Source organism: Pinus tabuliformis, chromosome 3_2 (assembly GCF_031772625.1).
Source record: "Pinus tabuliformis cultivar Carrire ecotype Pingquan chromosome 3_2, CPIR1, whole genome shotgun sequence".
In the NCBI taxonomy this organism is placed as follows: Eukaryota; Viridiplantae; Streptophyta; class Pinopsida; order Pinales; family Pinaceae; genus Pinus; species Pinus tabuliformis.
This window is the reverse complement of record NC_142302.1, coordinates 336575078-336597321: the sequence shown is the minus strand read 5'-3', so window position 1 is coordinate 336597321 and position 22244 is coordinate 336575078. Positions and strand designations below refer to the sequence as shown.

At 42.3% G+C, this 22244-nt stretch overlaps 1 protein-coding gene across 1 annotated transcript in view; it reads right to left on the bottom strand.

Moving 5' to 3' along the window:
- Positions 1-750: 750 nt before the first annotated feature.
- LOC149180863 (extradiol ring-cleavage dioxygenase-like) overlaps positions 751-22244 on the bottom strand; it is an 86607-nt gene continuing 65113 nt past the window's right edge. Inside the window, exon 3 of the mRNA XM_089416340.1 lies at positions 751-1246. Within this exon, the coding sequence (XP_089272466.1) occupies positions 1054-1246 (193 nt within the window). The 3' untranslated portion in view covers positions 751-1053. The remainder of the gene's footprint in view (positions 1247-22244) is intronic.

The following is a 22244-nucleotide window of genomic DNA, read 5'->3' as shown; positions in this document are numbered from 1 at the left end:
CCTTGTAATGGTTCTATCCAAGCTCCCCTTCATATGAAGTCACCCCACATGGTAACAAATGCTTTGGTGCTATTTGATGTTTTATATTCCATTCTCAAGATAAAAAAACACCCGCTTCAAAAAAAGATGATTTTCATGCAACTTTATAAGAATTAAAACTGTGAGGATTAATCTAGCTGAGACCCAACCTTGGGTATCACCAAAAAAATTTACTTCCTCGGAAAAGAGATGCAATGTAAACTGGCCCAGCTAATCACAAAAGGTAAAGGAAACCAGAGAGATGAACAAATCTCAAAATGATCAATATGGCATATTTCCTCTATATTTGCTTTTAAAGAAAAGGAAGAAGAAGAAGCAAAGTAACCAAGAAGAGAATAAGTTTGGATACAAATAATATATACACCCATTAAACAACTTCTTGTCTTGTAGCAGATTAGCACCAACAAACATTAAAAATTCACATGCATGAATCCCAGGAATCAACGTCATCTTTTTTTCTAATGTGAGTCCTTCTGATAGAACACAAATCGAAGCACTAGTAGGTGCATGTATAACCTGTCAAGACATTATTATAAGGCACCACTAGATGCAGAAATAGCAATGAACATAATGTAGCTAGATTGAAAACTGAGTTGGGAAGTTGGAACCAGGGCATGAATCAACATTATTCTGCATGAGCATCACACCATGAAAGACTCATTTGAACCTATTACTGAGTATACTTATAAGAATAAGAAGAATATGAAAGTGTGTCATAGCTACAACTAGTGTGGATCAGTTCTGCTTTGGTTCACTCCCCAGCTGCTTCAAGAGCAACATTGAATGGATGAAAATGCTCTGTATATGGATGAGCCATGTTTGCAGATGGAAGCACTAGTAGGTGCATGTATAACCTGTCAAGAAATTAATATAAGGCACCACGAGATGCAGAAATAGCAATGAACATAATGTAGCTAGATTGAAAACTGAGATTGGAAGTTGGAACTAGGGCACAAATCAACATTATTCTTTTTCTGCATGAGCATCACACCATGAAAGACTCATTTGAACCTATTACTGAGTAGACTTAAAAGAATAGGAAGAATATGAAAGTGTGCCAAAGCTCCAACTATTGTGGATCAGTTCTGCTTTGATTCCCTCCCCAGCGGCTCCAAGAGCAACATTCAATGGGTAAAAATGATCTGGATATGGATGAGCCATGTTTGGAGATGGAGCTTTCTCTTGAAAATTGTTTATCTCATCATGCCTGCAAGATGCCAACCAATGGAATTAAAATAAACAAAAAAAATGATTATTTGCCAACTAGAAGTACTTACACAGATTTCGTATATGCCCGATATTATAAGACTGATATAACAACAGATAGGGACTAGGGAACATATAAATAATTATGCTTTTCCAATTGCCAGGGGTAACTAACTATGGGAGAGGCTTCAAAAACTTGCAGACGCCTGTCTCATTTCCTTCCCTGATAAATTGGTGAAAGGATTTAGAATCTACAGTGTATGATGAAGAACAAAGACAAACAGGGAAAGACTTCTCCCTGCTTTGTCAGAGTTGTCAGCACGTGATAATAGAGAGCAGCATGGAAAAAAGGCTTTGTGATAATACTGAAACACTTGGATCTTGATGCCAGCATGGCAAAAAGGCTTTGTGATAATACTGAAACACCTGGAACTTGATGCAAAAGACCTATAGGTTGGAGTGTTCTAAAGTCTTTTTATGGTCCCTGTAAATTTACTTTGATGTGATCAGATCAAAATAGTGGTCACTGAACACAATCTATCTACAGAAACAAGTTTTTAACGAGTTTAGAGGACAGAACATGCATGGGCAAGCGGGTTGATGTTGTTTCTGTCAAAAAAGTTTGTGACAAGCTCAAATCTTAGCCTTGCTTGCGGTGGCTTTAGTGTCTAAGTTAGCTAGTTGCCTTGTATTCTTGGTGGTGTTTTCAATGTGCTCTGGCATATAAACACAAGATTTTTTATGAGGGCAAAATAAGCATCGGCAAAGGGAACATGACTTAGTTTCTGTCAATAAAACTTCTATAATATAAACATTCAGATCTCACTCTTGTAGTAGTGGCTTAGTGTCTGCCAACATGGGCTAGCTAGTTGACTCTACAGTAGTGGTGACATTTTTAGTGTGAAATAATATATGGGTGCTGAAGGCCTGCTGTGTAGGTGACTTCGTCATTCCTTGTAAATGTGTAATATCCTCTTCGAATTGATTGCCAAAGGAAGGATGTAGCAGCCTGTTAAACCCTGTAGGCTATAGTCATTTCAAAAGGAAGGGTTCTTATTTAATGTTACTTAGGTAACATTAGATAATAAAAATTAAATTGGGGCGAATGGAGGGAAACTTACAAGTCACTCAAATTTGAATTTACGAGGTGTTATCCCCTACAATGTCCTTGAGGAGGAGATCGAAAGAGGTAACCTCAAACCACTTGCAGTTCAGCAGCTAGCCCTGCTGAACCAGAGAGGGATCTCTCTAAGGATTTCTCAGTCAATGACTGGAAAAGAAATGGATTTTAGGCTAGATGTATAAGTTTTGTTTGAGTGTTTGAAAATTTAGGGGTTTTTAGGTTGCTGGACCAGGGATGAGAGCAAGCAATTAGGTCAAGGTATCAAAGTTTGCAGTAGCAGGCATAAAGAGGAGCAAGATAACAATGTCTTGTGATGGATTTAAGATTTTGGTCAATGTAGTGTAGGGTCTGAAAGCTTAAGAAATCATAATGAGCATGTATTACCATGAATTCATTAATCTAGAAGAAGAGATACACAAACATGATTTTCCACATAAACAAAGCTTTAAATCTAAAGAATTCTGCCTATATGACTGTAAGGAAAATCACTTGAGGAAAGAAAGCATGTTAAGAGAGATGAATTCATTCATAAAAAACTGATATAGAAGAGAAACAACACCACAAACTCACTGCACAAGTATTCCTGAAAAATAGTTGCAACTGCTCCTTGATTAATTGTATGAAAGCATAAGATACAAGTCCTCTCCTCTGAAGTCCAACCCTTCTCTCTGAATGAGAAATGATACATATAGACTAAGATAAACCACTTCCCCACCTTCAGGGGTCGAATCCCTAAGTGGTGGAACAGTTCCCAAGAATCTCTCAACCAACAAGAGAGAGTGAGAAGGTCAAAAACAAACTCTTCTCTTAGACTTTGATTTGAGTTTTGCTTCATTTATGAGGCCTAATTAAGCACAAAAACAACCTATCATGCTAATTTATTCCATAATTACATCATCAAGTCTTTAAAATATCAAAATTACATCATAAAACCAAGATCTGGTGAAAATGAACTGAAAAAGATTGCTACAGGTATAAACGCAGCACATTTAGCCATAAGCGCAGCGCACTCAGTTATAAGCGCAGCGTCATCTTGCAAGCAGATTTTGGAAGCCTTTCTAAAGTCAAATTTGAAATCTGAGAGAACGATCAACTAGCATTTCCTATCTAGTTTCCATAACAACTTGAATTTTTGAAAATGACCCATGGGAAGGCCTTCAAAAATTGATTCTCCCAAGGTGACTCTATAAGCGCAGCGTCCATCTGAAAAAGGAGGCAGAAAGGTGATTTCTTGAGGGTTTTTTGCCTTTTCTACCTGTCAGAAGCTCAAATTTTGGAGTGCCAATAGTCAAAATTGCATGTAGAGGTCATTCTGAATCCAAATATGCAAGCCATTTTCCATTTGGAGGTCTCCACACTAAGCGCAGCGTCTAGGTCGCTGCGTTTATAGCTTACACTGTGTTTTTTTAAATTTCTAGGTTTTCTGCAAAAATAGGGCTCAAAGATGAAGCTATATCACTCTAACCATAAGGCTTTTTGGAAAACTAAGAGAGGTTTTTGTAGATAAGGATGTTGTGAAGAAAAACCTCTCATTTTCTGGAAATTCATTTTTATTTGCTCGAAATCCGTGCCACAAAATCATGACTAAAACAGGGAATTAACTTGAAAAAAAATTATTTTCTGACATAGGTCTCCAAGAAAGTTTCATATCTCCCAATCTATGATACCTGTGTAAAAACTGAAGGAGGTTTTTGTCCTTTTGTATATTATTGACAAAAACCTCCTTCACTTTTGCCAAGTTCATCTCCATTTGGTCAGAAACATGCTTTAAAGCAAAACCGTCCCTATGTGCCACAAATGACCTCTTGAGGAGTTTGTGAGGCACTAATCTCTTTGATGTTAAATGGCTCAACCCTTGAGACATGTCCTCCATTATTGTACTTCTTCTTTTCAGTGTGTGGTCTCTGCTTCCAAGGTGAAACTCTAGCTCACTAGGAGGAAGAATTAGGGTTTAATTTTGGGAAAACATGGGATTTTGATAGCTGTGAGGAAATTTAGGGAAATGAAAGGGATAGGGAACTAGAAAAATTCTAAGAAAATTTGGGGGGATAGTGAGGGAGGTTAGGGAGCTAAGGAAAGTGGAATTCCTAGGAATGAGTGAGGGGAAGGGGTAGTAAAGTGAAAAACACAGCCCTAGCCTAGGAAAGTGTCAAAAGTATAGCAATAGGCTAGGGTTTGTGGGAAAGTGAGGGAAATGAGGGGAATGAGCATGGGAAAAGGTTAGGGGAGGTATATGGAGTATAGGTGAGGGTGTTTGAGCATAAAAAGTAGGGTTTTACCACAGTAATGTAGTAAAATGACTAGGAGACCAAAAGCACAGCAAAACCCTAGGAGAGGGTGTTTCACTGGCTCTTGCTCAGCAAATTGATGAAAGGAAGGATGAAGGAGGAGTGAATGAAATTCACTTACTTGTTGATGATGTGTTGGACCTGTAAATTGATGGAGAAAACTTCTGCAATGAATGATTTTTCTCCCTTTTCAAAAGCACAACAAGGATGCCAAAAACGCAGCGAGGGAGAAAGAATGATACTCTAGAGGCAAGAATTCGCTCTTCTGAGGGCTGGAATGCACTTTGGATATCATTACAGAACACTTTTCCCTATTACTACTCCCATAATGATGACCTAGATGATGTCATGACTCTTTTTTGACCTTTTTGATGACTTGACCTAATGATGACATCCAATGGAGTATGAAATTGATGATTTGGACCTTGAAACATGACTGACCATGAGATGATGACTGAGATGGTGATCAAGACACTTCACTGATGACTCATCACAATGAGTGATGGCATGACTCAGATGACAATTTGACCATGAAATGAAGGGAGTAGTAACATACCTAGACACACTAACCAGTGACCAAATTTTTATTTGAAATCCTATTGAAACCATCAAAATTTGACCTGAGACCCTAGCAAAAAACTTTGAAAGAGCACATTTGATCACTGGTGACTGGCAGGACTGACAGACACTAACACGAGGGAAAAACCCCAAAGAGAAACTATGAAAGGGAGGAGAGTCATTATGACCATCATGGGTTTTTAATATTTTTTATTTTGGGTTGAGGCTCTTGGAGGGTTTTAAGACCCCTTTTTTTCTGATTGGTTTCGGTGGTGGAAGATTCCCCCCTTGCCAATCTTCTACCTTTCTTTACTATAGGACCGGATTCTAGCTGGAGATTATCTTTCTGTGGCAGCATGGGGTCGGAGACTATTTTTCTGAGGCAACAAAGGGTTGGTATCTTCCTTTCTGAGGTAGTGAAGCGCTGAAGACTATTTTCTGACGCAGCGAATGGCAGGAGTCTACTTTCCTGAGGCAGCGAAGGGTTGAATCCACCTCGTTGAGACAACACAAGTATTAATTTTAGGTATGTTCTATGCTTAGAGCAATTTATTTAAATTTTCACAGGTAGCTCAATATCTTTTCCAGATTAGCAATCACATCAGCGTTAAAGTAAACTGCAGATAGAACATAAACATAAATCGCAAAAGCCAAGCCAAGACAAGAGGACACAAGATGTGGCGCTAGCCAAGGACAAACCCCAATGTAGGGAAACCCTTGATCAATTCTTCTTATATGTTTTTCAATAGTTCAGCAGAGAGAGAAAGATAGTACATTTACAACAGAAGACAACACTTTGACTTATCTAGATAAGAGCATAGATCATCTCTAAGAAGATGATACATGAGATCAGTTGAAGACATGTTGCTTCAAGGTGACTCCACCTATCATTGTGCTGCATCTCGTCACCATGCTGCACCACGCTACACCTATCATCATAATGTTGGACCTCATGACCATGTTGTACACATCATGTTGCTGCACCTTATGCTTGTTGAACCATGTTGTCATACAACATGTCTCATGTGCTAACAACACCATGCTTGCCACTGCTATCCATGTTGTCCATGCTTGCCATGCTATACCATGCTTGTTGCTGTCCCATGTCCCTTTGTTGCTATGTCACAGCTGATGTCCCACTTTGCCTTGCCATACCTTGCTCTTGTCCCATATGTCTTAGCATACCTTGTTGTTGTCCCATGTGTCTTAGCAACACCATGTAGCCTTGTCCCATGCATCTTAGCAGCACTATGTCGCCTTGTTGTCCCTTGTATCATGGCTCCACCAAGCTCCATTTACTAGCACTGTTGTCCACAACACTGTTGTTCCAATGTTGCCTTCATTGTTGCTTATATGGTGACTGGTTAGGGCATCTGGCAGCCCTTACACACCCAGCTATCAATCCACAAACAGCCCCTTAAGGACTACGGCCCACCTTGGCAAGCTTCTTCCCTAGCAACGTTGCCTCCTTAGGATGTGTGTCAACCCTTAACACCCCTAATGCACTCACAGTTGTGTGCTTAGGCCTGCGGTCAAGTACAACAACAATCTTGTGGCTACTGCCTCCATAGAATGATGCCCACATCAGTGTATTGCTCCTATTCTCCTCGGCCTGGCTGCTTGCCTTGTTTTAGCCCTTAAAACGGTCCCTGCTCTCCTCGTTGTCTTGGCCTCTCCTTGCTCTAGCTAGGACTGTGCTAGGGCTTGCTAAGGCCTCCCTTGGCCTCCTTAATCTCCTCCACATCACGCTATCCATATCTCCTTGGCCTTCTTTGGGGTAGCATCGGATGTGCTCTAACCACGAAATTTGGTGGAGGGGCTAAGGCACATGAGATCTCCAATACCCAAAAAGGGTTTGGGCAGATTCTAAACAATTTGGAAGATATTAAAATAATTAATATTTTTTAATGGAGTCCCTAAGTCTAAACTTAGGCAAATTAAAATATTAATGTGAATTAATATAAAACTATGTTAGAATGGTCCAAAAGTCATGGATCAAGTCAAATCTAATCTTAGTCGTTGATTAGGGACTTAATCTCGGTCGTTGATCTGTCAACGAGAAAAGTATAAGAGGAGGCTTGAGGGTCACTTGGAGAACACAGAAAGAGATCAAGATTTCGACTTTCTGGGGCTAGGTTTGCTGAAAAGGTTGAGAGAGTGATCGGAATTGTAGCTGAGGGGCAGTGAATACAGAAGCAAAGAGGCAGAGATAGTGTCGGGAGGATCAGCATAGCAGCCGGGAAACTGACTCAAAGGGCAGAAGCAGGAACTGTCAAGAAAAGCCGTAACTGCCGAGAACTGTCGAATCAGTCGTGAAAGCTGACGCAGAGGGCAGAAGACGAAACTGCCAGGAACTGTCGGGAATGCTAACACAGAGGGCAGAAACCAGAACTGTCGGGAACAGTCGGAACTGTGGGGAACTACCAGGAAAGCTGATGCAAAGGACAGAAGCCTAAACTACCGGGAACAGCTGGAACTACCTAGAACTGCCGGGAAAGTTGACGCAGTCCCTAGAGGCTGACGCTGGGGTTTTTCGTGGGGCAGATTGGAGCTGAGGAGCTACCGGAGTGTTTATCCGAGGTTTCAGCCGGGGCATCTGTCTCCGAAGGAGAGGTACTACTACCGAGAGTTTTCTTTGTTGGGTATGTCGGATTTGGCACCCAAATTGTATTCTGAAACAGCTTAATAAATCAAACCCTCAGATAGTTGCACCGGTTTTCCCGCATTGGGTTTTTCCGCGGACATTAGTCCAAAAACAACGGTGTCACTTGTGTACTTGTTTCTATTTCCTTCAATTGATGATCTGTAATGTGTTGAGCATGTACTTGTATTTATTTCCAGTATCTACATGGTAAATAACTTGTTAATTAACAGAACAAGTAGGTAGGAATAAATCAGTCAAGTGCATGAAGGGTTTCTAGCGTGTCAGAATTAGAAATTCCAACATAGGTTAGGGCTGGGCAGACCTACGGATAGGGCAGATTGAGCAGGGCCTCCTCCAACGTGATATTTCTCCATCCAAGGACTGCGACTAGACTCCTTTAGGCAGCGTATAGAACCCTTCCATAGCTTTGTTGGCCTGTCTTCTTTGTTACGGCTATGGCAGCCTCTTTTCCTCCAACATCTAGGGCTTCCACTCCTAGATTTCTCTTCCACTAAAACCCAAGACAAGTGGAGAGAAATCAAGATAGAAGTGTGTGTGAGAAATGACTCTCAAGTCATCTTCTTTTATACTAAAACGTTGAGCACATGTGGGGTTTATTTGGTTGTTGGCCTGTTAGTGTCAGTCTTTCCAGCCTTCCTCCAGTGATCAAATATGCTCTTACAAAGTGGTCTCAGAGTTTCCAAGTCAAATTTTGTCATTTCAAAGAGTTTTCAAGCAAAATTTGGTCACTAGGCATTAGATCTAGGGTTTGCTTTCACTCCTAAAGTTGCCCAAATGCCCATCTATGTCACTATTCAGCTGAGTCTATCATCATTCATAGGGTTGTCATTATCATCTCAGTGTCTAATGAGTCATTGTACCCCTTGTTCATGCTTCAGTTGCGCCTAGGCAAGGTCATTTCCCTCTCCTAGGGTTTTGAAGGCAATTTCTCTTGGATGGTCAAATCATCGGAAAAACTTGTATCCAGATGTTCATACACCTTCCCCTATCCTTCATGTACCTTATCAAATGCTTCCCATCACTGAGATCCCCCAAAATCCTCATTTTTGCACAAACCCTAGTTTCTAGCTACAACCTGGCAATTTTCTAGGTTTGGCCTGTGTTTTGCCCTTTTGGACCCCTTCCCCTCGCTCAATCTCTGAGATTCCACTTTCCCCTGCTTCCTAACATCCCTCCCCACTCCCAAAAATTTCCCCAAGAATTTAGAAGCCCCCTATCCCCTTCATTTCGCTCCATTTCGACAAAATTCCTTGTTTCACACATCGGGACAAGTCGCACTCAAATGATGTTCCAGAGCAATAAAAGATGAATTTTGGAAAACTGAGAGAGGTTTTTGTCCATAACATGCCAAAGAAGAAAAACCTCCTTCACTTTTTGCACAGGTGTCATGGTTTTAGAGAAATGTCAAAATTACAATCGCCGGATCCAAGGAGGTTGGCCAAGGCACAAAAAAGGAGAAAAAGGCCCGATCCCCTCCATATCTTGGCCGAGGCTTCACTGAAGGACCAAGGCACTAAATAGCCCAGCCACAGCACAAATCCCAAGAAATTTTGAAAATTTTGGGTCAATTTTGATTTTTCAGGCAATTTACAGGTTTTTGTCCATTAACGGGTCTCACCCCCCGCGCGACCCTTCATCCCGGCAACTCCATTTTGCAAAAACTCAGCATTTCCAGATTTGTCATGAGAAGTTACATATGCTCATCAATGGACTTGAGATTTTATGAAGTTTTGGGCCTCCAGAAAGTCAAAAAAAAAGCAAAAATTGACTTTCTGCCACATTTTTGAGTTGCAGAAAGCAGTCTTGGGAGATTGCAATTTTGGAGGGGCAAATGACCACCAAATTCAGAAATTCCAGTTGGGTTGGAAAGTAGACTCACAGACCTTTCCAACAAGCCTACTCTTGCTCAATTTGGCCACCTGGAAGTGCCCCAAATGTGGTCCCAAAGGCGCGCGACCCGTCAGGCAAACTTCTCCAGATTTCAGTGTACAGCTCAGAAAAACGCAGTTTGACCCTGTTTGACTTTTTGGGGTGGATTATTATCCTATTTGATGTAATTAATGTACTTTATTGACACTTTTACTCTTATGTACCTCTTCTAGAAGATTCATTCATGAAAAAGGTGAAAATTAAATGAATGAATTGGTTTCCTAGCTTATAGAGGCAAGTTGTTTTGACTGTCTAGTTTTCAGTGCTTAGTTTAGAAGTGGTTGAAACAGCTCCTAGGATAGTGAGCTCGACCCATGGAGGCAGGGAAAGAGGTTAGATGATCTATATTATGTACTTTCTTGCTCATTTTCATGGTTGGACTCTTGAGGGAGAAGCTATCATTGTATTATTCACTGTATCTCTGCAATTTTTGGCTAAGGAAGACCAGGGTTTTGTAGTCCTTTTTGGGATTCTTGTGGTTACATGTATTGATGGTGTGTTTCTCTATGTACTTGTAAGTGTGTTATGTGAATCATTTCCTTACTTTTCCTTCTGCACATTAAACAAATGAAGTGTTAAAGTAGAATTCATGACTGTCATGCTCTACTTTTAAGTTTGTTTAATTTCAATGTTTTCTGTTGTTTAAGGAGAATTCAAAGTTATTGTTTGCTCTCCTTAGCTCCTCACCTGTCTTTCTCATCCATTCACCTCAATCTAAGGCATCAATACTGTATCCTATCTCGCCCCAAAGAACCCCCTGCAGAAACTGTGTCCTATCCCCGCACCCAAAATTGCCACTCCTCAATTTGCCACCAAAAACCCTAAAAATTCCAAATCAACCCTTTTGATCAGTTTACTAGCCTAAAATCAGTGTTACCCTATTGGTTATCTCGCCCATTGAAGATATTTATCGAGATAGACCGGAGAGAGCCCTCTCCCGCCCCGTAGGGCTAGCTACGAGGCTAAGTGGTTTGATGTTGCCTTGAGGTTTACCTTTCTCAGCCTGAGGTGAAATTTCAAGCGCTAACATGGCCGACCTTGATGAATTGTCTTATAACACAAATAAATTCATAACTCCATGAATACTTATCGAAATCCAATGATCTTTAGATCAATCCTACACCTCTCGATGAGAGGGATCCAAGAAAAATATCAACAGCCATAAATAAGATGACCCACTTGGAGTTGGCCCTAGTTTCCAATTTAACAACAAGGCTGGTATATATCCTCCCGAGGCAGTGAAAGGTTGAGGTCGAATTATCCAAGGCAGCTGATTGTTGGATTACAATAGCGAGCTGAGTTCAGGACAGCAAAGGGCCACCAGTAGGGTTTAAAGGGCTGCAGCTAGTTGGAAGCTAAGACAACGAAGGATATTATAGGTGGAGTTTGTGGTCGTTGATTAAACCAAGGTGGATTGGGGTCTACGCAGCATGTAGAAGGACTATAGCAAATCAGCCAATCTGTGTGGCCTCAATTAACCTAAGGTTATAACAATTTGTGTGCCAACCATTAAATAACAATGGACAGCTTCAATCTGTAAACTTAGAACTAAGTTTGTGTTGTTATTCCTATTGGGGAACTGTGGGTCTTGTGTTGTATAGTAAGATTGCTAGTGGTTGGACAATTTGGCCCTAATTTACAATGGATGCTTGAGGAATCAACTGTTGTCTGAGTACTTTGTTATACTAATTGTGCATTCAATAAAGATCATCACTATTTAATAGACTAATGAGTGTTGCAACACTGTTATGAGATACAATTATCATTTGTTTATTTGAAAACCTAGCTTAGAATTTCACCCTAAGTGTAATCTCTCTAAGAGGGATATCACAGTGGTATCAAAGTTGTGCATCATGCCAACTTGTGAGCATATGATTTCTGGATGCTCTCAGAGGATATGGAAAACATTACAGTCGGGAAAAAGAAGGGTACCAACAATTCAGTCATGGCAGACAGGGAAGAGTAGCCACCAGAGATTAACCCCTTAGACATCTTGGGGAGCTAGCAAGAGGGCAGCAACAAATGGCTGAAAAAATGGCACAAGGGCAGCAGCAAATGGCTCAATTGATGGCACAAGGGAAGCAGCAAATGGCCCAATTTCTTACCCAAATTTTGGCAAATTTGAGTAATGCGGGTAACAATGATGCTAATGGATCTAATGGAGGCAATCAGAGTCTAGCAAAAGGAAGCAACAACCATAATCCTGGTTCTTTTAACATCTTTGCACAAACTAACATAGGGGCAACCAATAGGAGGACCCTGGACCTCTACTACCCTAATTTCTAGATGACCAGGGAGCAGTAAACCAAGGACCTATAGAACAGAATGGGGAATTTTCAGAATATTTCTCAAAGTATGCATCACTAGGAATATTTCGAGCAGCTATGACCTTTACGGAGTTCAGTAACATTAAGTATAGAAATAGATCCCTGGATCATAACAAGGGCACGCAGCAGAACTATGATCTACTGTAAAAGGTTAGGAAATTGTCCCCTTCTTCGATGGGTCACCCAAATACTCAGTAAGATCTTGGGTACAAAAGTTAGATACTTACTTCCAATTTAATCCAATGTTGGAAGCAGAGGCCATCAAACTCACCACCCTGTATTTGGAAGGAGAGACTCATGAATGGTGGTACCACGCATTGGTCAGCTTGGCACATTCCAACATTACTTCTTACATGGACTTCATACAAAGATTGATAGACTGGTTTGATAGGAAAGATCTGGAGATACACTTCAGGGAGCTAGCACAGCTCAAGCAGATCAAAACACCAGATGCCTACATTTCAAAATTTCAGTGAGTAGTTGTTATGGTGACAAACATATCTGAACAGAGGTTGATCATGCTCTTCACAAAAGGTTTAGCCGAACCACTGCGTGGTAGGGTCAAGGCCTTCAAACCCACCACTTTACAAGATGTCATCACTACAACATGAGACATGGAAGATGCAGTACCTAAAGCCAAATTTCCATCAAAACCACTCATCACTCAGAAGAACAAAGATAAGAAGCCATTTCAGAGAGAGTGAGCTAGGAAGGATAGGTTGGATGACAAGACTCGAAGCTAGCTAAGAAGGAAGAAACTCTACTTCAGTTGCAAGGCACTAGGGCACAGATGCTTGGGCAAGGGAAAGGTCCACTATATTGATGTGATGTCAAACAGTGACAATGAAGAAGATACAATGCCAGCACCAAGCAGTGAGCCTAGCAATTCAGAAGGGGAGTAGTCCCATGAGGAAGCTAAGGGGATGAGAGACCTTGTACAAGAATTAAGGATGGTACTATCGCCACTCCTTTTGGAGTCCCTAGATACTACACCTTCAAGATAAGAGGGATCACATAGGGACAACAAATCATAGCTTTGGTCAATGGTGAGGCAACTCACAACTTCATCGACGAAGCCTTGGTGGCAAAGAGAGGTATTCCCACAAAAGAGCATGATGGATACAACATCACATGCACACAGAGGATTCCACGCTTGAATGTGACACTGAGAAATTACACATTTACTGATCACTTCTATATAGTAGATCTTGCAGACACCAATGTTGTATTGGGGGTACAATGGTTATATTCGTTGAGGAAGTTCTCAATGAAATACCACGAAATGGAGATGGATTCAAGACCTCAAATGGAAATAAGGTAGTATTGTGGGGTATGTCCATGACTACAATGGCGCTCCTCGAACTATATCAACTAGAAGAATGGAGGCTATATTCAGGCATGGAGATATAGCTTGCATAACAGAATGTCTAACTACAAGTCAAAAGTCGTCAGATAGTAGCCAATAGTGTTAGGAAAATATTGAGTTATTGTTGAATTGTGTTGATGCAAAATAAACACCCGTTAGCCTTCAAAAGCCAAAAACTCAGAGATGCAAAGAAGCTTTATTCCATCCATGACCAAGAGATGCTCGTCATCATGCATGCTTTGACGAAGTTCAAACAGTACTTGGTAGGGGGCATGTTTGTGGTCAGAATATATCACATCTTACGACACTTCCTAGAACAAAAGGACCTGAATGAAAGACAATAGAAATGGGTAAGTAAGATTCAAGCCTATGATTTTGATATTGAGTACGTGAAGGGAAAGAAGAACGTTGTGGTTGATGCACTCTCCAGGAAACCAATCGCGTGTTCACTCATGGAGATCACAGGAGATTGGAAAGCCCACCTCTTGGTAGAATATTCCAAAAACAAGTTTGCTTGTGAGTTAATGGACGGTCTCATCCAAGATGATAGGTACAAAATAGTAGATGGGGTCATTATCTTTAAAGGCGGTTATATTTGGTCCCTAAATCCACACTCAAAGAGAAGATATTGAAGACTACACATGACACACCACTAGCAAGGCACCAAGGCTTCTTCAAAACTTATAGGAAGATCAAAGAAAGGTTTTTTTGGAAAGGCCTGAAGAATGATGTGTTGAGGCACATAAGGAAGTGCATGACTTGTTAGCAGAACAAGCTCTAGCATACTTCTCCTGCAGGATTGCCACAGCCCTTGCCAATTCCAAAGCAAAAATGGGAGAGCATATCGATGGACTTTATCACAGATCTACCCGAGGCACAGGCCAAGGATTACATCGATGTGGTAATTGACAGGATGACCAAGTTTGCACACTTCTTTGTGACTTCAGCAGATTATAAGGTAGCACAAGTGGTGAAATTGTTCTTCAAGGAGGTGTTTAGACTCCATGGGTTGCCTAACAATATAGATAGTGATTGGGATAGTAGGTTTATCAATGCATTTTGGCAGGAGTTGTTTGGATTGGTCGGCACAGAGTTGACCCCTATTATCAATTATCACCCGCAAATAGATGGCCAAACAGAATTTGTGAATAAATGGATTGACGAGTATTTGCGTAACTGTGTTAGGACAGCAAAAGGAATGGATCAAATGGTTACAACTCGGGGAGCACTGCTACAACACCACTTACCATCTATCCATTGGGATGACCCCATTTAGGGCACTGAATGGGTATGATGCCCTATCATTTGTTGCTTTGGCATTTGGGGATAGCATGGCAAAACCAAATATTGGATACAAAAGAGCTAGGAAATCCTTATGTTCCTTAAGGAGAATTTGCAGGCCATTGTAATGTTCCCGGTAAAATAATCACTCGAAAGACAAAGTAGCCTATCAATCCCTGTAGGCTATGGTCCATGATAAAGGGGAAAACCCCAAAATTCCCAGTAATGTTCTCAGTAAATTAATCACTTGAGAGACGAAGTAGCCTATCAATCCCCATAGGCTATAGTCCGCGATAAAGGGGAAAACCCCAAAATTCCTATTGTGAGGCAAGTTTTGGAGCAATTGGGCGAAGAAATCCAAAGTTGGGGTTTCGAATAAAGTTTACTCAATCAATTAGGAAGACGAGACCCTCTAGGAAATTTATAAATATGGGAGGATTGAATTCATTTGAAATCATCATTGAATTGGATCATTTATCTCTGTTTGTTTTTTACCCTGAGGCTCTGAGGGTTTTAAGACCCCTTGACTTCCTGACAATTTCGGTGGTGAAAAATTCCACCCTAGTTGTCACCTACCTTTCTTCTTTCTCTTTGTTTTGGGCGTAGGAATCCTATTAGGGCAGCGGAATTCTACTCAGATTTTTTGGTATTGGCATAAGGGTTCCTATTATTCTGTTTTTTGCACAGGGTATCTTGAGGAAGCAAAGTTCTATTTGGGCACAGAAAGGCTTGCGAAGAGAATAGTAAGGTCATGTGCTTGTTTGATTTGTGCACAGGGATTCATCCAAAGGACAGCAAGACCCTAAATATGGTTCTTGGTCCTGTTCTGGAGTTAGCTCGGTCAAAGGAAAGTTTAAGGCTACAGCGGACCAACCTCCTGAAGCAAACGGCCTTATGGGGTGTAGGAAGGGTAGTGGGCTTGCAGTTAACCCTAGCTAGAGGGTTTTCTAAAGCATTGTGGAGAGACCAAGCTCAATCCTTTGAAGTCGATTTCCTTAGGTGACCAGCAAAGAAGGAAGGGAGACCCAGTGACTTGATATTTACCTTGCTAGAGCATAAGGGGAAACTAGAACGTGGGAAGCGGTGATTTGTGGCTGGAAAGGGAGCCTCTCCAAGGTCAACAAATTTGCGGCCTGAACAAGTCAACAAAGGTCCTACAATAGAACAATAAGTGATTAAATAGTGGTTGTGTGTTCTAGCAATAGTAAGGAATCGAGTTACAGTAGTGTAAGCCTACAGTTGTTGTGAACCAAATTCGTTTCCAGTTTGTGAGCCCTAGTTAGGGCAGTTGAATAATTGTATGGATTCATAGTTAATCACTGTGGAAGTTGTAGTTGTTGTTTGGGATTGTGTGTTCATTCAATATTGGGTTTGAATACTGTTGAACAATACATTTTTGTCAAGAAAATATATTGCATGGTTATTTTACCCAAAAGGGGATTGAACTATTGAATGGCACTTTACTCTCCTTATCATTGAAGAAGGCAAGACAGATCGACAACTGCATTAAATTTAACTGTGGAACTAGGAAAAAGGGTTGTGGTTATAGGAAAACCCTAGGGAATAATTACTATATTTCATTGCAGTGGTATCAGCGCTGGTTCACCCTGCCAGCCTATGAGTAGTTGGGTTGATGTCATGATCCCTGGATTTTCACAAAGTTTTCAAAGGAAGATTGGCCGAAGCAGCTTTTGGCTACTCAATGGCACTAGAACCAACAGTTGTTAACTCAGTTTCTCGCCCAGTTTGGAAATAATGCAGGTGTTCCTGTTCAACTTATTCAACCTAATACCCCTAGACCAACTAGCTTTGGGACAACCAATCAAAAGATTCCCAGACCTGTTTTACCCCGTTCCTAGATGGGCAGTAAACAAGGAATTGTGGACCACCACAACATAACAACAATACTTCAGATTATTGGAAGGAGTAACCACAGTCTTGGAGAAAGTTGGAAGAGCAGAAAGCAGAAACTATGAAGAAATTACCATATTGGAACAAAAGAGCTCTTGAGGAATTAGAAAAAATTAACAAAAGGGTTGCTGTAGAAATTTCTCATTTCCCACCCCGGTTTTCAGTTTCTCCTTATTTCTCCCATATAGTTAAATGTCCTTTCCCATAAACATACATTTAACAAGCTGGAAAAAATAAATTTGTTGAAAACACAAATTCTGGAAATTTTACAGAATGCTGGAAATTGCAGAAATAAAAATCAGCAGTAATAAATAGCCATTAAAACACATTTAAACACTGAGATTTTTGGTCAATGTGACCCTGGAAAAACCCCCTACAACTCTTGGGGAAAACCAGTTTGAGAGCTCTTCTTTATTTCTGGAAAATGCCTTTTTACAGTAAGAGAAATATTCAGCAAAAATCAGCAAGCAAACTTTTACAACTTATCTCAGCCTTGTTGAAACTCAGCCTTGCTGAAACTCCGCCCTGCTGAAACTCCGCTGTACAGACTTGCTGAAACTCCGCCCTGCTGAAACTCCGCTGTACAGACTTGCTGAAACTCCGCCCTGCTGAAACTCCGCTGCTGAAACTCCACTCTGCTGAAACTCCGCTACTGAAACTCCGCTGCTGAAACTCCGCTCTGCTGAAACTCCGCAGCTCACTGTCCAGAAATCTCCCTTGCTCTCTTGCTCTCCTTCTCTCAATCTGCTCATGAAATAATGAATGACCTTTTCCTCCTTTTCCTCCTTTAATCTAACCCCAAGTGACTTTTGGGTGATCCAAGTAACTTTTGGGTGATCCCTAAATCCAATGGCTGAAATAGATTGAGATCTAAGGCTGAGATTAAATGCTCATTTAAATCTCACTTTTTATTTTTTAATTCACCCCACTTTAATAAAGACCCACTTAGTCATTTATTTCCAAAGTCACTTTTCCTTTCTAATTTTTCATTGACTTTATAAAAGTCACTTTAAAATTAGACTTAGTAACTTTATCACTTATTGTCACTTTTAAATTAGATTTAACTTTATAAAATTATAAAGTCACTTTAGGAGAAAAATTAAATTCTTTTGGACACTTTTCCCTAGGCCAAAGATCAAAGCCTAAGGGAACCACCTGTCCTCCGGTACCAAATTTCAACACTCCCTCTTACCGAGGAAGGTGTTCCTCACCACACCCATCTTGTCTCTGAAGTAGACATGCTTGCCCCGTGGTAAGGCTTTGGTAAGAATATCTGCAACCTGCTCATCAGTGGAAATATACTCAAGCTTCACAGCTCCCTTATGAACATAGTCTCTGATGAAATGATATCTGATCCCGATATGCTTTGACCTGTCATGAAATACTAGATTCTCCGTGAGTTTAATGCAACTCTGATTATCACAGTAAATCACTGAAGGTCTCAACGGCTGACCAAATAAGCCAAACAACGTCTTGCGAAGCCAGATAGCCTCACAACTAGCTAGACTGACAGCCATATACTCTGCTTCCGCTGAACTCAGTGCTACTGACTGCTGCTTCCAGCTGAACCATGACACTACTGCTGAACCCAACCCAAAACAGCACCCTGAAGTGCTCTTCCTATCAGAAGCACAACCTGCCCAATCAGAACCAGTGTATCCTGCCAATCTCACTCCATCTCCCTGCCTGTAGTCCAGACCATAATCCACTATCCCCTGCAAGTACCGCAAAATGTGTTTTGCAGCCACCCAGTGAACCTTCCTAGGCTCACACATAAACTGACTCATCGTGTTGACTGCAAAACAGATATCTTGTCTAGTGTTGACCAAATACATCAAGGAACCAATCAGCTGCCTGTACAATGTGGGATCCACCAACTCGGAATCTGAAGCATGAAGCTTCTTCCAGTTGGTGATCATCGGTGTCGACATGGGTCTACAATCCTCCATGTGGAATCTGCTAAGGATGTCCACAATATACTTCCCCTGCCCCAGGAAGAAATGCCCCTCCTCCTGCCACACCTCCAAGCCCAAAAAGTAATGCATCAAGCTGATGTCCTTCATCTCAAACTCCGTCGCAAGATCTCTCTTGCAGTGCTCTATGAGTCTCTCTGCACCTGTAATGACCAAGTCATCCACATACAGCACCAGAATGAGAAGCTCCTCACCAATCACAATAAAGTAAAGGTTCGGATCTGCCTCACTCTTTGTGAAACCCATCCCCTGCAAATATGTATCTATCCTGGAGTACCAAGCTCTAGGAGCTTGCTTCAGGCCATAAAGGGCCTTCTTCAGTCTGCACACATGGGACTCCTTCCCATGCACCTCAAAGCCTTGTGGATGCTCAATGTACACCTCCTCCTGTATGAAGCCATTGAGAAATGCAGTCTTCACATCCATTTAGTGGATCTTCCAACCCATCTCTGCTGCTATCGATATAATGGAGCGGATCGAAGTATATCGAGCCACGGGAGCGAAGGTCTCCTCATAATCAACTCCCTCTACCTGGGAGAACCCTCTAGCCACAAACCTTGCTTTGAATTTCTCAATGCTGCCATCTGCAGCATGCTTTACCTTGTAAAGCCATCTGGAAGTAACCACGGATTTGCCCTCAGGCCTCGACACCACCTCCCAAACATCATTCTTCATGATAGAAGAATACTCCTCTTGCATGGCCTCTCTCCAGACCTGCTGGCTAGTTGCCTCCTCATAGCTAGAAGGCTCAAAGTCAAGGATGCTGTTAACCATCGCCATATAGCTACAAACCTCTCAGATGGTCTACTCTCTCTGACCGGCCTCTTCGGCTCAGCAACAGATGAGGCATCTCTCAAGGTGTCCTGAAGCCACTTGGGCTTCCTCTTCCCTGAGCGCACTTCTCCCACCAGAGAATGAAACTCCTCCTCCTCATCATCATCAGGAGCCTGAACTCCTGACTGTCTGTCTGCTGTCCTCCTGCCTGCACCTGAACCTGTAGAAGCTGAGGTATCGTGTGAACTGTCCATCAGTGGACTCCCTAGTGAACTGCTCTGTGAACTGCTCTGCATGCTGCCCGGAGCACCACCCCTCTGGCTCGGTGAGCCACTGCTCACTGACAGACCTGACATCCTCATAGATGTACCTCCTGATCCTCCTGATCCCTGCCCACTGGATCCCTGCGACTGACTCAACTGCTGCTGAGGGTCTGGCTGATCCAGATACTCTAACTCCCGTGACCTCCTAAAGGCCCTGTCCTCCTCGAACTTCACATCCCGTCTGACAACAACTCTCCTCTGTGCAGGAATGTAAATCCGAAAGGCCTTTGAGGTCTCACTGTAGCCCACAAAGATACCCTTCTCTGCGGTGGGCTCTAGTTTGGTCCTCTTCTCCTTGGGTATATAGGAGTATGTAATGCATCCAAAGATATGAAGATGACCAATATCAGGCTTCTTCCCAGAGAAAGCCTCCTCCGACGTCATGTGCCCCAAGGCACGATGCGGACACCTGTTTTGCAAGTAAACAGCTGTGTTGCAGGCCTCTGCCCACAAGAACAATGGCAACCCCTGATCATGTAACATGGCTTTGGCAGCCCCTATGATGGATCTGTTCTTCCTCTCTGCAACCCCGTTCTGCTGGGGGTTGTAAGGAACAGTGAACTCCCTCCTAATGCCTGCCTTCGCACAAGGGTGTACTCTCTCCAAGGGTGTACTCTCCTCCATTGTCCGACCTCAGGGACTTGATCTTTCGACCTGTCTGTGTCTCCATAAGGGCTCGAAACTCCTGAAACCGCTTGAAGACCTCACTCTTGGTCTTCATAAAATAAATCCAGGTCCTCCTGGAGTGATCATCAATGAATAAAACATAGTACTCATATCCACTCAAGGAAACATGAGACATTCGACCGCTCACATCGAAATGAATCAAATCAAGTATCCCAGTCGCTCTGTTGTCACTGCTGGGAAAAGGGGATTTGGCAAACTTGCCCATCGCACAACCTCTGCAAGTATCAAAGTGATCAGTACTGAAATCTGGCACACCTGTAGTGATCTCCCGCAATGTCCTTAAGGCTCCATGATACATATGTCCCATCCTGCGGTGCCAAATCTCACACAGCTCAGAACTGCTAGCTCTGCTGTCGGTACTACTGCTCAATGCCAAAAGGGGCTGGAATGCAAACTTGTACACCTTTGCATGGCGTACACCTATCGCTCTAGCTGAATCAACTGGAGTGCCCTTGGGATACATCAACACCTGTCCTCCCCTAAACAGTACCTCATATCCTCTGTCCTCCAAAGCTGAGACGGATATGAGGTTCTTCCTCATCCCTGGCACATAAAAAACATCTAACACTTTCAAGGGAGGTTTGGACTCCCTCTGAAATGTCAATGTCCCCACCCCGACTGCTCTAACAACTCTGTCATCACCGAGTACTACCTCTATATCAGTGCCACTCTCTGAAAGCTCTAAGAAGTACTCACGGACCCCTGTCATGTGACGTGAAGCCCCACTGTCCACATACCAGATACCTGAAGATGCTCCGCTAATCGAGGGAAAAGCATGCTCCCTCTGAACCTGTGTGGCAGGTGATCCTGCACTAGAGGACTCACACGTAGTGAACGCAAACTCCCAGTCAAAACGACCTGCAAAGTCCTCAATCTCTGCTGAAGCTGCCACGTCATGGTTCTTCCCCTTCTTCTTCTTCCCCGGAGACACAACTGCATAGTGTCCCATCTTTTGACAATCCAACACTTCACCTTGGAATAGTCCTTCTGTGTGTTCCCCTGTTTACCTTTACCTTTGCCTTTGCCCCCACCACTACTTGTGGAAGCCTGCTTCTTCCCTTTGTCTTTCTTGCCTCCTGCCACCAGTGCTACATCCTCATCCTGCTCAACTGGCTTGGCTGCCCCAAGCTGACCTTTCCTGATCTCTGTCTGAATGCAATCATCCCAAAACCTCTCCCATGTGAGAAGGGTCTCACGTGCACAAACCCCATCAGCAAAGTTCAACCATGAACGGGGGAGGCCATTCACTGCAATCCGCACCAACTCAGTGGGTGGAATGGCCTCTCCAATCGCTGCCAACTCATCTCTCACATTAGTAATCTTTGTGAGATATCTAGCTGCACTATCATTACCCATCTTAATGTTCTTCAGCTTCTCCTTCAGGACCACCTTCCGGTTCTCATTGGTACTCTGGTAGAGATTGGACAATGTTGTCCACATCTCATGGGCATTGCTCTTTCCTCTCACACGAGGAATGCAATGGTCTTTGATTCCGTCTAGAATCAGCCTCTTACCCTTGTTGTTCTTTTTATTATAAGCTGTCAACTGAGTAGCATCAGTAGGCACAACAACAGAGTTGTGTGTGGTATGCACCATGATATCCCAGACTTCTGCCTCCTCAAAGATACTCTGCATTCTCTCCTTCCAAACGCTGTAATTTGAATGCCCATTCAGCCTATCCTCCACCCTCAATCCCAATGACATCCTGCTGTCCTAAAACTGAAAAAATAGCACTGTTGTAGTAAAGATAAAACTGCTATTTATGAAAAAAATCAGCTTGCTGGAATTTTCTGA